General features: G+C 36.5%; 1 protein-coding gene across 5 annotated transcripts in view; it reads right to left on the reverse strand.

The window, feature by feature from the left end:
• LOC113500165 (titin homolog) overlaps window positions 1-16122 on the reverse strand; it is a 151231-nt gene that overhangs the window by 130873 nt on the left and 4236 nt on the right. For 3 of the 5 annotated variants that reach the window (XM_026880865.1, XM_026880868.1, XM_026880864.1), the window contains exon 1: window positions 914-1378. The exons of 1 other annotated variant lie outside the window; for it this stretch is intronic. In XM_026880865.1, the coding sequence (XP_026736666.1) occupies window positions 914-1056 (143 nt within the window). In that variant the 5' untranslated portion in view covers window positions 1057-1378. Of the gene's footprint in view, window positions 1-913; window positions 1379-16122 lie in introns of those variants that run through there. One more of the 5 variants, XM_026880869.1, reaches the window with a different exon arrangement.

Below are 16122 nucleotides of genomic sequence, written 5' to 3' on the forward strand. Positions count from 1 at the left end.
TAGATAAGTTATGAAATTTTATTACGAAAACAGGGTCAGTTTAAAAGCAAAATTATATTAAAAACTTTTTAGTTGGATAATAAACTGTGTATTTAATTAAATTGAAAAAATTAAGCTAGGTTTTACATTATTTTGTGTCATCAGTTAATGTGTTGTAACAAATGTGATGAACAAATTGAAAACAACACAAATGCCCGATGTTTACGTAAACGCTGCATGTTACTATTTAGAAAATTCGTTTTCTATTAAAAGCTACGACTCAATAATACCGCGCAGTGAGCTTGAGATAACAATTCTGTAGCCGTATTGCTTTTTGGAATGAATGAACAATTTCAAACGGACGCTTCTAATAAAAATCCCCGTCTATTTTGAAACACTCGCAAACATAGTACGTACGTATCTCACGGGTCTATATGTTTCACATTTTTTGTCTGAACTATCGAGAGCTTCATTTGTCTGTCTTGAAAATTCAAATAAATTATTTGATCAGTACATACTCGTACAGCATCATGTTGGTAACAAATTAGATAATGTTTGCTAACCAGTCCTGATCAATTTATGAATGTGACATAAAAAACAATTAGAAACAGACAGAAAAAAAAATAAGACGTAATTTAAAAGAAATAAAAATAAAAACATTGTTAACAAATAAATGTAAGCTAATGGATACCTGTCGTCTGACGATGAAGAAGTCCACAATCAATAAAATAAGAAACAAACAATTTTGCGCAGAAAACCAAAGCCAATCAAAATTCACACGAAACGTTGAACGCAAATATAAATATGTTTGAATCGTCGATCATCAAACGGACCATGCTTTAAGTTCCACTGTACCCGACCTTAATTACATAACTAAAGCTATACTACCTCCAAGCACAACACTACACTGGTGCACTATCACTACACTACGTACGGACGGAACGATCTGAGGACCCGAGGTACGCCAACGACCTCCTGGAGGATGGTTATAGCCAGCAAGAAATACCTGCTGTATATAGAGGAGTTAGACCTGATAGGTCTACCGCCGGCATCGCCTTTGCAACAGTTGCTGCCCATATCGAGGGCGCATTTCGTTCGAATCCCCGCGGGGCCGGGCGATCACTGCGCGAGCGCCGACTTATTTTCGTTGGGTCGACTCTAGCGCCGCGCTGCTCGCCGCTGGCTGGCCGCACGCGAGCGACTGACGCGCCAAACAATGTCGCAACGCTACGCGCACTCAGCTACATAGCTTCAAGCGTAACTGCTATACTTCTAGTTAACACTAATTAACAAACTCTCAAAGTTTCAATTTTAAAATCTAAAACTGAAATTATATAGCCTAAAGTATATATGACATGACGCACTATCCGGTTTAGTGCAGAATTTAGGAATAATACTCCCTACTGCCATTTTTTACAAATAATCAAAATTATGATGTTTGAAGGCATGGCATGCATTTGTTAAACAACTTGGAGAAACGCTTTATTCCTTGAGAATTAACATTATCGGCTAATAAAAATTATATTTGGCTTAAATTACCTGGGTACCAAAATGAAGAGTAGAAACAACAATATACGATTCTAAATTGATTATTTTTTAACAACATCCTTGCTTCATGATTTACAAACTTCAACTAGCCAAAAACATATTTTGATAATATTTGTCCGTGTGTTTGTTCGCGATGAACTCAGCAACGGTTTATCCAACTCAATCCTCTGATTTACACTGGTAAGCTTCACTTAACGATTTATGAACATCAATTTGTAAATAAAAAGTTATACCAGTTTAGTGACTCACGTAGAAAACTTGTTCAAAAGATAAAACGAAAAAGTGCTACCAAAAGTCACTTTTCCCCGCGAACGAAGACGGCATAGCTAGCTAAAAATATTTTTTCTGCTATCAGACCTGCGTCTAGAAAAGTCTTTCTATATAATTACCGAAGACTGGTAAAGATTTAAAATCACGTTTCTTTTTTCGGTCGCCTCTTAAGGCATTATTATTAGTTTTCATACTTATCCGAAGCTGGATATTTAAAAGTTTTACTCAGTCTTACAGTTACTCGAGTTAACCACCGTAGGTTTCAACAATTAGTTACTTTGTTACTTTGGATGCTTTGCTTTTTTAAATATTTTAAGTATATAAGTATAACCGTTTGACAAACTATTTTTAATATAGTTTTACACGACCAGATCCCGAGTGATCTCGACATGAAATGGGCATAACTTGTAAAATCTACGTGTCTTTTGTAGCACCGTAAAACTTGAACGGGAAACGATTAATTTCAGTACTTAGTTTTAATTTAATACAATTCTTGTGTTGTAGCTTTTTAAAAAAATCGGACCAAGTATTTCTGAGATTAACAAGAACGAACATACCGAGAAAAAACTATAATTTTAAAGATTAGATTTGGATATTAATACTCTGCAAATGCTATCAGATTACGGTTTGGGTTGCTTTATCTACTATCAACGCGTTTTTACTTCACACTCATAGTACAGGCTCTTACTAGTTTGGGTCTAGAAAGCCAATGGAATGACAGGTTTTTTTTTTAATTTTAAGTTTCATGTAAGTACTAATTTAAATCTTGTATCGTGGGGAGTTCCACAAACATTCCGCAGACACATGCTCAAAGACAGTCCGACTCGGAACAAACATTAAATTTTTCGATCGCATAAATTTTATTCTACACCGGGATCGAACCATGGGTGCGGCATGATGATCCATACCACCGTGCAGTATCTTAAAATAATTTCTAATTTAAAACTAAAGCCTAGTAAAGCATCAAGTATGGTCCATGCAGAGGGACGTTGGGAATGACACAAACCCTCGTGCAGAGGTATTGATAGTACTAAACTGGTTAATAACATCAGGAATAGAAAATTGCGGCTCTTATGCAAATAATTATCAAATACGTTATTAATTCAATCCAAAGTAGTCTTTAAACTTCTACACTTATGGTTGACTATCAAATAACACAACGAGTGTAGCTTTAAGAGGCAACCTAAGAGACAGTTTCGCAATATTTTTATGCGAATTAGAACTTTAACTCTACGAAGTTGATGTCATTTTAGATAAGCCAAAGTCTGAGTGAAGCCTGAAGATTCAGCGTTTGTTTTTCAATGTTTATCTGTGCAGATTTGTTTGTGGAAGGGCGAGCCGGATAATTGTACAGTCAGCGAAAAAAGTAGGTGATTACAGGTTTGTAAAGTAATGTAAACGTGTTAAGGGTTTAAAATATATTTCATTAAATTTGCATTGATAAAATTATTTTATTCTAAGTCCCCATAATGAACTTATTGCGTTTCGTGATGAAATCTGTTGGTTACAAATATGATAGCTATGAACGACTTTTTTGCTGATTATACGTCAGGAGCGAGTAAAGTAAAAATCAATAGCCAGGAAAGTCGCCCCGTCCGCCTGTTGCATTGAAAAGCGAGAGTTAACTGGAATAATTTAAAGCGAAATGCGCTGTGGGAATTGTTGTGTGTACACGTACAGAGATTCATTTAAATGTAATTGTCGACACTAACACAACAAAAAATATTAACTATCGTATTTTTAACTGCACAGATAGCCGTGTGGTTGAGGTTACCACGAGAAACCCACTGAGCGTAACATGTCGCAGGTTCGATCCCCGCGTAGCACGTTTGTATGCTATCCACGAATGCTTGTCCTGAGTTTGGGTGTCTTTGTGCAAATTAATTAAACGTTTGTGAAGCTCCCCGCAACACAAGGATTTAATTAATTAATACGGGAGCGGTGTTTATTATAAACTTAATTAGATTGAAATTGGTCATTTTAAAAGCCTATTTAGAATGTCTGTAAATACTTAAAATCAGTTTTATAATACAGCGTTAACTAATTCGGTCACATCTGCTACCACTGCTTAAAATATATTTAAGTAAAGACCTATATTCTACCAACACGATGAAAAAGTATGGTGTCAATCTAAAAATACTTCGGCACTGAGTTAAAAATAGCGCAAAAATCGGAGAGTTGAGTTGTAAACTTTTTGCTTGTGTGATAATTCCGCATCATTGCGTCCTGTGCACATGGAGCTAACGCCGGGAGCCCGGGGCGGGCACGGCGAGTGACGTCATCGGCCGTGTCACACTTCCCGCCAAATTCACGCGTCGGTGGAAGAACACACCCCTGCCGCGTACCGAACTACTGGATTGATTGCAGCATCCTTTCTAGGAAGTCTATATGCTACACCAACGTTTACACACCTTTTCGAAATGTTTACAGAGTGAGCCTCGCGATTCCACCCAATTGGTACCCATTCCCGTATTCCCGCTTTAGAAAAGCAGAAGACCCAACATAAAAAAATCTCGACTTATAAATCATGTTTCAACTAATCGTAGTCGAGGATTCAAGACAAGCTGAGGTCATCTTGTATTTAGCCCTTGACTGCCGTGTGTCAGTTTGTGGCGCCGTAAAACAGGATAAACGATTTAGTTCCACTCTTCTCCTTCGACGTCAGACTTTTATGGTCCTTAGTTATTTAACAAAATATGATCAGCCATTACAAAACGTTATTAAGTGAAACATGCTTACAAATCGAAGAAGCTTTCACCAGGTCGTAGGTCCAAAAAAATCTTAATTCGTATAAACTTAACTCGTATAATTAAAGAGTCTGATTCGAATTTAGAAAAATATCGTGAACCTGAATACAATGTGAAGTGGTGAGGTAGGCGGGAGGAAAACAACCTTCGCGAAACGTGCAATGAACAAATATAGTGATATTTGTATTTATAATAATACACTCTCCAGCATATTTGTAGCAGAGTAATCCTCATGTCAGGCTCCTCGCGTAGAGAGGCAATTATCTCTGAAGCAGGCTGCTCCATGATACTTTAATAAGCCTCTTTAGCATCATTCGGAAAATGTTTTGTTATATTTTTAAGGTTCCGTAAGAACAAACAAAACTCTTATAGGATCATTTTTGTCCATACGTTTATCTATATATTTTTCAATAACATTATGCTCCTTCTGAAGAATGTGTCGAGGTATCAAGCTGAAATTTATATACCCTTAGCTCTCTACTACCCTCTTACAATGAGAATCGTAAAATTTTATAACAATAAGAAAACAGCGAAAATTGTCAGTTTGTAGCAACCTCATTTAATAGAAATGTTATTAAGAAATGTAGTACAAACTTTTAATTATTTATTAAGAGGCATGTAATGAACGCTCAGTGCGTGAGTCTGACTCACCCTTGGCCAGTTTTGTCAAGGTATTTTAATATCATCATTTCATTAATGCTTTCAATTTATTCCTAGCAAGTGAATCCGAACGTTTTCAGAATTCATTTATAAATGAGTTGCTTCCAAATTTGAACAGAAGAATAAGAAATGGAATGCGCCTAACTAACAAGCTGTTTCTATTACTGAACTTGAATTGAATGTGAGCTAAAATATGAATATATGATGCACGAATAGCCTAGAGGTAATAGTTCACCACGCCAGACTCAGTGTGCGCGACGAGTCGCGTGTTCGATCACAGCGTACACCAAACGTATATTATGTGAGATCCGAAAATGGTTGTTCTGAGTCTGGGTGAATTTGTCGATTAAGTTTTGAAGCCTCCGTTCGTAGAATAACGTCGTAACATATGCCTGTCTCTAGATGCCACTTTACAATCACAAAGACAGAACGACAATTATTAACTGACTTGCAGCTACCCGCGAATTCGTACGCGTGGTTAGAAGATAGATATTAAAAAGATCTACAAACCCGTAGTACATCATTTTGTTCTATTGTCAATAGTTTTAGCAGCGTACGTAGAAATAGGTTTCCGATTTTACACCTTTGGATAAAACGTCGCAATTTTCTTACGGAACCCTAATATTTTTGAAAATAAATTATAGCCTGTGATCAGCGGGACTAATGTAGCTTCTCAACAGTGAAAGAATTTTTCGAATCGGTCCAGTAGTTTCGAAGCCTATTCGTGTCAAACAAACAATCAAATCTTTCCTCTTTATAATATTAGTATAGATACAGGGTGCTGTTTAGTGAGTGACATTAATGAATAAGGAAGTTATTTACTTGGTTATAAATGCGCTTGCAAGAATCATCTATGGTGGGCGTTATTACTAAGAAATTACAAATCTTTAAAATGATTGTAGATGAAATACCTTCATTATTTCTCTTTTGTGTTTAAACCGACCCACTGCGCAGGTAATACATTTTATAGGTCGAAAGGAAACAGGACGAGACAACATCCTCATCAGAGCAACCTAAACGACATTACTTTGCTGGAAAATTACGCCAATGTTGTTATTTTAAAACACAATTTTTCTCAGGGTTCGCTCGATATCGGTTATCGAAGCAAAAAGTAGCCTGTCTTTTCTCGCGGTTTAAGCTGTCCCTATACCTAATTTAATTATATTCAGTGGCGTAGTTTAGCCTTTTAAACAATACAAAGGAATGTGTTAAATTCTTTCATCATTATAAAGTGATATTCTTTAAAAAAAACGTATTACCCTATGATCAATAGGGGAAAAAGCAATTATGTAGTAATGTTACAGAAAGGAGAAGAAACAATTACCTAGACGTATGATTATAACTATGATTTCTTTTAATTTTGAAATTAACATATTGCCCGTCCTACCCCTAAAGCTCACAGACAACATTTTTAATTAAATGGTGTTTATCCTTATTGAAAGCTGCAAAGAGTCTTTCTTGTGAGATGACGTCCACAAGTCACGTAAAGTCATACCTACGTCCGAACACATTAAAAATAATGGGATAAGGACAGGGGAATGTTGATCCATATAATAAAAAAAACCGTTAAGAGTTTTAAGTACAGATTGTCTTAACAAAATGTGTCTTGATTTATATATTTTCAGCAAAATAATAATTATTGCTGCACGGTGCTGACGGCAGTTGGTGACTTACAAATATTAATATATCCGCTAAGATTTATTCGCGCGTAAGAATCTTATGCGCGAATAAATCTGAAGATCTGAACAAGTTCTTAAGTTATAAATTAGTTATATCAGTGAGTTGTTGTGTTTTATGAACCGTTTTTATTTACAACTGTCGATATCGATTTACAATCGTTGACAGAGACTGTAGGTGCGCTGGTAGCGAGCCGGCACGACTTTCACGACTGTACCAGGGAGCCTCAGAAGAGAGTATTTACTAGAAATAGAAGTCTTGTTAAAGGCAAGACTCAAAGGAACAAAAAAAGCATCTAGTCAGCAAAACAACTTTTCCACTATTTGTATATTCTAGTTTCAGAAATAAAAAAATACGATTATTAGCAATCAATGATAGACATGACGCCATTTTATCCATGGTGTTAAAAAGTAAAATTGAATAAATATCGATCTCATTATGTTTCATTTCAGTACACATTCGTGACCTATTGCTCGCCCCATCTACTGCCGAACTCCTGAAATAGATCGCATGCGCCCGCGCACCGACGATAATAAGATCCGCTTAAAAACTAGATCATACCGATATAGCTTAAAAGGAAAATAGTAACTATTCGCAGAATTCATGAACCAAATTTTTTATAGCGCGCCGTAAACCTAGGTCATAAAAATAAATAAACGAAAAATAGTTCTCGTTAGCGCCGACAGATGGCGCTAAACAGACTCAGCGGTAATAGGTCATTGATTGGTAAAGCGTTTCACACGCGTCGTCATAGAGGGCGTTAGAAGCGCTCGGTGCTGGACCTCGCATTTATTTTTGGTTAGTATAAGGTAAACGTTGGGTTGGCAGACATCTTTCTGAATGAGCTGTTTTAAATTAGTCCTAGCAGTAGTTATGCTAGGCTCTAATTATAATTTGGTAATTTTGCTTGTCCGGGCGTGACCTGCTCGGGAGACACGTGTACCTACTCAAGTCGCATCGGTATGTTAACGCGTAATTACTATGGAAAATGAATCCTTTTTACCGTTAATACAATTTTATATTAACAAATAGCCGAAACGACCAGACCAGATAGGTACGCACATTTATATTAGGTAAAGTTCATTTAATATCTAAAACTGAGCATATTATTATTAACGGAACACAATGGATATTTCTGGCACATATCCACTTTGACATTGGTAGGTAAACTTGTCGGAGAAAGAAATACAGGAAGAGTAAAGAGTTAAAACGGTAGAAACTCTATAGCGTAACCTGCCTGTCTGTTTGACCACCCGTCTATTATCACGCTATAGCTCACAAACCGTGTTACCTACATTGTTGAAACAGATAATCTATTGTCGTTATAACAAAAATTTATAAAAGCAAACAGCGAAGTCAAACAATGATTGATACGGCTGTCAATTTGTTGGTAAACTATTTTTTTGTTGCGGAACCCTCACAGTCGCATTTCCACCTCGTGCTTGACCGGTCGTATTTGATTACATAGTCACCTTTAATATGTGAAAAGGAACTAGGATCAAAATGTTTTGTAGAGATTTAAAATAGCTGCAGGTCTAGGAGAGCGAGCGCTTGTGTTGTCTGCGGAAAGTTTAATTATACAAATATCTTTTTAAAGTCCTTTTGTTTACATATTTTTTCTGTCTCTGACTGCCCTCTGTTAGCCTTTAACCGAGGTAAATGGAAGGATGTAAGAAAGGACTATGCTTTAGGCACTAATGACAATAATATATTTCCAGAAGAATTTAGCTGCGGAAAGAGATATAATGTTTTAGTACGGGGCAAAAAATGAGGGAACGTGTTACTCACAAATGTGGTAAAAATTTAAATTTTGTTGCTTCTCATTTCGTATTTCAACGTTCAAGATATTAAATACAGTCTTAAAATATGACAAAAATAACGCAACAGACTGCGAGCGTGAAGCTTGGTAACTAAAATTTTATAATCCAATCGTACCTAGTATGAGCAAATCTAAGCTTTCGAGATATTAATTTACTGGCTTTAAATTGATACCCTCTATGGCAAAATAACTCATTTTACAAATTTATACAGCCTACGAGTATGTAACAAAATTTAACTAAAGCCTTAAGGATATATTCTACCATCGCGCTATGATTATAAGGAGCAGAGCAGTAATCTTACAAATAAGGGCAAAACTTGCGTGGGCTCTAAAAAACGAGGATTAAAAAATGCTACCTTTTATCTTCTCAACACGCGGACGAAGTCGCGGGCAACAGCTAGTACTTCATATATGCAAATAGCTATTGTATCTTTAATTGATAAATCTAATACCACCCGATGTATAATAATCCGTATGAATCCGGGATCCGCGATCTGTATTAATCTGTACCTGACGGAGTCATTTGCGAGAGCGATGTCAATGGAAAGCCGTCAAAGCAATGCTCATTAGAGCAGACAGAGGGACCTTATTACCTGCATTAATTACATCCCCTGGAATATAATGACTGCTAATGATGTTTACAAATTATAATCGACTAGCAGTTGCCCGCGACTTCTTCCGCGTGGTCGATATAAGATATGACACCTTGGGTAACAATATCGCAATTTTCTTATGGAACCCTTATATTTTTTAAATAAATTATAGCTTATGTTCAGCGGGGACAATGTAGCTTCTCAACAGTGAAAGAATTTTTCAAATCGGTCCATTAGCTTCGAAGCTTATTCGTGCCAAAGAAACAAATCTTTCCTCTTCATAACATTAGTATAGGCTACATAATAATATCGTTCATCTATAATTTGTCGAATTTCCTTATTAGTTTCGCAATTGTTTTTTACGGCTGAAATAAAAAGGGCCGCTAATAGGTCTGTGCAACCGTCCAGCAAGCCGCAGTCGTCTCCCCGCGGAGCTGAACCGAGTCTATTTAGGTGACCGACTACCGCTACATGTCGATACACACAAGTTTATTTTGATTTCAGCAATAAATAACAGTTGCAACCGGCTGAGATAATTTACGTTTGCCGTGTGCGGTCCAGCGCGGTGCACAGTTAAATACTGCAAGCGTCTAAAACGTTTTGGCGGTCGAGCTTAATGTAAGAGAGTTGTATTTGTTAAAACCAAGATGTTCATATGCTATGCTTTGCGAAGTCTCGTCTTCCTTCTAAGAAAGCTAGGTCTGTGTTCAAGCACAGCTCATTAGTGTTTTTATATCATAAGTCGAGTGCCTTTTCCATGGGTATTGTAATCGCTTGTTAATTGTTAATACGGTTTAGTAACCGAAGTTTTAATTTACAATCATGTACCTATAAACATACGACACCGCTAAAACGCAAAAAAAAATCTAGTCGTAAAAGTTTCGTAAACTGGACAGCAGTAAAATATCCGTAACTTTCCGTTAAACACTATTAACTGTACATTAAAATGATCATTAGTTATTGAAGCAATAATAAATTTTATCTCAGTAAGGTAAGCTAAATGACAATGTCATAGGAACGTGCGTGGGGGAGGAATATAGCGATTGAAACGCCTGCCCGGCGTGCCGCGTCTCTCCAAGCCAGTTTGTAATAATTAGTTTCACTTGATCAATACCCGCCCTGACTCCATATAAAGAGCGGCTTTCGCCCGGCATTCCCAATAGCTGCGTGCATTTGTTTTAACCACGGATATTATTAAGTGGCTAATTAGTACTAGAATTGCTTAGGTAAATAAATTAAAACATTCTTCGAGATAAAGCTCTTTTTAATTTTAAGGACACGAAAAAAATATCTGCCTTTGCAAGTGAGGAACTTCTTACCGAGTGGTACGATTTTAATGTTTATTTTTCCTTAAGATTTATTGCAAAATTGGTAACTTTTTTAATTGGCTGTAATCACCAAGACAACGTCTAATGACAACAAACAAACAATGAAAAAGCGAAGGGAAAACTAACAGTTTAGGGGCAATTTTTCATCATTATTTTAAATCTGTTAATGTAATAATCATAATTTCATGTGTCGACAGAAGCTGGAACTCCTCAGTGGTTGCTAGTTAAATAAAAACCGATTGCTGTATTTTTAACATTGAAATTAGATGGTAAAGTCCCGAGATAACCAAATCAAAGTACATAACTTGTAGCGCGATGCTTGGACAAAGGTAAACATCGAATTCACTTGCAACAAATTTCGCTGTAAGAAAACCGATGAACTGGCAACAAATTGCCTTGAGATACACATCGGAATCTATTAGAAAACCTGATTATATTGGAACCCGCCTAGCTCTGCACATGAACCATCAACTGAAGGAAACCTATACGCAAATAGTACTTTTCAGTAATAAGAACTACAAACGATAGGGAAACCGCAGCCACCGATGTTACCCGTCATGTGCATTCTACAGGAAAACCGTATTCCTAACCGAATGCAACTTTTTATATCTCGTTGGAAAGATAGCATGACAACGTGGAAATTAAATAGAACTTATTTTATACGCATTCGTTTACTTTTCATGTCATGGGACGGGGAGAAAGTTTAGGGAGGATTTTTTAATGAAAGTTTTCAAAGCCGCCGCTTCTGCAGTTTGTATCGGGTGTCTACTACAATATAATAACAGACAATATAATAACAGATTTTAACTCGTTAAAATCTTCTTCTTAAAAACAGAATTTAGTAAAAACTTTTTATGTAAGTTTTAGATAAAGGAACGCGTTTTAGTAATTGATTCATGCCTGACGGGAAATCGTATATAAATACTAGCTGACCCAGCAAACGAATTGCGTAATACGAATTTGCGTAATGATTTATTTCTAGTTGTATGTATTTTTTAATGCCACATTATAAAAAAATAAAACCAAAAAAAAAATGGTCCAAAAAATAAAATATATTTTTTTAGTGTGAGCAACCCTTAACACTTAGGGGTATGAAAAATAGATGTTAGTCGATTCTCAGACCTACTGAGTACGCATATAAATTTTGGTAAAAATCGGCGAAGCCGTTTCGGCGGAGTACGGTAACTCACATCGTGACACGGGAATTTTATACATTAGAAGAAGATGAAAACTTTACGCCGCGGGTAATTGTTGACGAACAATTATATTTTTGATCCTGACTATAAGACCTTTCACCCCCCATAACTTTTAAAAGTCTCGGTCTCTAACACAGTACACTCGCACATAGTTCACCTTTAATACAAAACAGACAAATTGAAATCGGTCAATCCGATCGGGACCTATGATGCCGCACATATACATAGACACGAAATTATACCACTCCTTTTATGCGCCGCGCCGGGGATTAAAAATACTGTAAAGTTCATGTCCACTTAGAGCTTACGGTGCACGCTTACACGAGGTGACTTTATCTTATTTTAAACCAAAAGGATTTTTGTTAATACTGAATGTATAATTAGCTTGAGATAAAAACCACACATATTTTCCTCAACTTGGTATATCCACTCGTACATTTGGCGCCACCTTGTAGGCAAACACTTCAAACACCATTCGATTTTACAGCGCGAGTATTCCATTATATTCTGATACAGTTGCATGCTGTATTACAATATTGTAGCTGCAGAAATCTGTGATAAATAAATTAGCAGTATCATGCCAAGACGAACGAATATCAGATGAACGGCGGCGCGCCGGCGGTCAGTACTAAATCAAATGTTTACTGAGGAATGTAAACTTCATTCCCCCATACTCAAATTTCAGGCTTCCGAAACCGAAAAGGGCAGTCAGGCTTACGTTCGCAAGTCCTGGGCCCCAATTCTGCTATTTACAATGGCCGATGAAAGAATGAAAAGCGGCTCAAAGCGACACTTTTCGTATTCCTTTAAACATTTTTCCTACACAATGATTGGAAATTTAGTATGGGACAGTACACTTGAGGTTAATGCAATAAATTTTCAATTATTGTGTAGGAAAAATGCTGAAGAGAATAGGAAGAATTTCAAATTTAATCCAATTGCCATTCAACAATCGGCCATTGATAAATAGTACAATCGGAGCCCTGTACGTTTGTTATAAACGAGTGGATAACTAATGAATGCATTTAAGAAAATCTTGACTTAAATAGTGTATTCGTTATCAAACATGTCCAAGAGATGTCTGTTAAAACAAGAGTTAAAAAAGTTACCCGAATCAGTTATGTCAACAGTACCACAGGCACGCAGCCGTCGAAGTCAACCGAATACAATAATATACACACACAGTTTAGCGCCGGGACTAATATGTTTCCAGTTTCGCCCACCCTTCACCGCTTCCTAAGTGCTTTCGCTGTGAGAGAAGAAACGGCGCAACTAATTCCCCGGCAGCACGCTGTTTTTTTCGTTTACAATATTATTACAGAAAATACAACAAAATGTGTGTAGGTGCCATGCCAAACAAACAAATATTTGAGATCGTTATACCTCAGTCTCTAGTTAGACACTATCATGTTATAATTGCGTCGGTTTGTGTTAGTTTATCTGCACACAATATCTCGAACTACCCCTCGTCCATTCGCAGAGCATTTCGGTAATTAAACCTGTATGAAGTAAGTAAGAAGAAGTACGGAGCGAGGGGCCGAGCGGGCAACTTGCTCGGAGACTAGCCTTCACTCTTTCACTGCACAGCTTCAGCATATTATGTACTGTAGCAAGTTTTATTCAAGAATTTCTGTAATTACTTAGCGAATCACATTCAATACTAGAGTGCTGCCTGTCCATTCCTCTAATCTTTACACTAGTATCTATTCAAAACAGTACTATCTTTGGTTCTTTATATAAGTAAGTTATTATGCCAAATACTCAATCAATATTCAATTTGCATCGCCTTTCAATATTGTAAAAACAACAATATTGTCTTATCGGACTTTATTTAAAAATACAGTTAAAATATTACTCAAAAACTAGTAAATTGAATGTAATGGATGAATTCAATCAGAGCCGTGTTTTTTGCTGCCTCGCGAAATACATTTTATTTTAAAATTATTTGTTGTTTTCTTTCGTTTAAACGGAGCTTTGTGAAGCTCAGAACTAATGGTAGGAGTGTTAATATAAAAACTGGACGTTGTTTCCAGTTGTCCGGAACTCATAATAATTAAATTATAATTTATATTTTATTTGAGTTGGTTTTCACGGAGAGAAAGTTTGTGAGTGTTTTTGGTTCTTGGTGTATGTCTGTCTATCTGTGGCACCATGGCTACCGAACGAATTGAGCGACTTTAATTTAGTTTGTTTTTTATTAAAGGTGAATGATGTCCGGCTGTTCTTAGACATAAATTATAGAAATCGGTTGAGCTGTTTAATAGTTGTTGGGTGAGGAATTGGGGAAGAATAACGGAATGTTTACAAATATACTCGAATATGGACTCAAATGGAAGCGCACTGAGGTATAATGATGACTTAATCAAGAAAGTTTTTAGTAGAGCTCTCGTGTTGCTTGATTGTTGGGAACTTTATCTTGTTTAACTTTTGGGAATAAACACGCGGATACAGCGCAAGCACAAGCTAGTCAGTTCATATTTCGGAATTCCAAATATCTTCTTCTAATGTATAAAATTCCCGTGTCACGATGTTAGTTACCGTACTCCTCCGAAACGGCTTAACCGATTTTTACCAATTTTATATGCGCATTCAGTAGGTCTGAGAATTGGCTTACATCTATTTTTCATACCCCTAAGTGTTAAGGGTTTTTCACACTAAAAAAAAATTTTTTTTCGACGAAACTGTTTGTTTTTTTTTTTATAATGTGGTTTTAAAATATATACAACTAGAAAAAAAATATTCTGCCATACGTTTGCTGGGTCAGCTAGTCTGTACATAAAGTGTAATGTACGCGTAGCGACATCGAACATGTTGATAGTAAAATTAATTGGCACACTAGCCGACTGAATGTTGTATCGATTGTCGCGCATCTGCCGCGAGACGCGTCGCTTTCAAACATTAAATCTGTATCAACATTAAGTTGTTCTTCCGTTTTTCTTTACCAAAACGTTCAATTGTTATTCGTGTACCAATTAACTAGAGATAAAACTATTACAAAATACCAAAATACTTCTTGTGATTATAACCTAAATCTTTGGACCTTCTCCTTTACTTGCAGTCGATTGGTTTTTAACCCCCGATGCAGAAACGACCGGGTGTTATAAGTTTGACGTGTGTGTATGTGTCTGTCTGTGGCATCGTAGCTGTCAAACGGGTGATCCGATTTGAATGCGTTTTTTTTTGTTTTAAAGGTTTATGAGTCGAGAGTGTTCTTGACTATGTTTGGCGGAAATCGGTTCAGGTCTTCAAGGTCGTCAGGTCGTTTGTTAAGTGGGATAGGAATGTTACACGCTCAGTTTACTTGCAAGCTTATATAGGATCTGATATTTGAAACACCTAATGTCTTCTGGAACCTCTGAGCTGGTCTGCTGTTAGGGCTCGAAAGTCTTAACTAGTTCCCTTCATGTTTCTAATGAGGGTCGAGGGTTTTTTAAATTTTAAATTAATATTTTAACTAGCTGACCCAGCAAACGTCTTTTTGCCTAATGAATTATTTCTAGTGGTATGTATTTTTAATGCCACATTATAAAAAAAATAAAATCAAAAAATTTCGCCCAAAAAATACAATATTTCTTTTTAGTGTGAGCAACCCTTATCACTTAGGGATTTGAAAAATAGATGTTGGTCGATTATCAGACCTACTGAATACGCATATAAAATTTTGTAAAAATCGGTTAAGCCGTTTCGGAGGAGCACGGCAACTAACGTCGTCACACGAAAATTTTATGCACGGTGATTTTTTAGTCGTCTTACAAAAGGAGCCCAGTTCATGCATCCGACGTAAAATACCCCTAGGCGCGACTATAATTTTTTTATCATCAACTAAGATAATAAGTACGAAGAAAAATTAAACAAGAGAAATCTGAAAATACTCTTAAAAAAGGGGACAAGTGCGAGTTGAACTCGCGTGAAGAGGGTTCCGTACGATGTTACCTATCATGTTTTTGGAGTTAAAAAATATGTTCTCCCACACATTCCACCTATAAACTATTTATTTTAAAATTACAAAAAAATACATTTAAGATCTTCTCAACAAGACCTTTCATTTGATATGCCACATGATGCAGTTTTCAGAATTTTTTTCCCCCTTCCCTCCCCAAAAATGACTCCCATATACAGATTTCATCTGCTCACGTCACACCTCTGTGTTTGAGTCACAGGAATTGATATGTGTACCAAATTTCAACTTAATCGGTCTAATAGATTCGGAGATAATTGACTGTAAGCGACGGACGGACAGACAGACGAGTGATCCTATAAGGGTTCCGTTTTTGTATTCAGACGTACGGAACCCTAAAAATGATA

The sequence above is a fragment of the Trichoplusia ni genome, chromosome 13, assembly GCF_003590095.1.
Source record: "Trichoplusia ni isolate ovarian cell line Hi5 chromosome 13, tn1, whole genome shotgun sequence".
Classification (NCBI taxonomy): domain Eukaryota; kingdom Metazoa; phylum Arthropoda; class Insecta; order Lepidoptera; family Noctuidae; genus Trichoplusia; species Trichoplusia ni.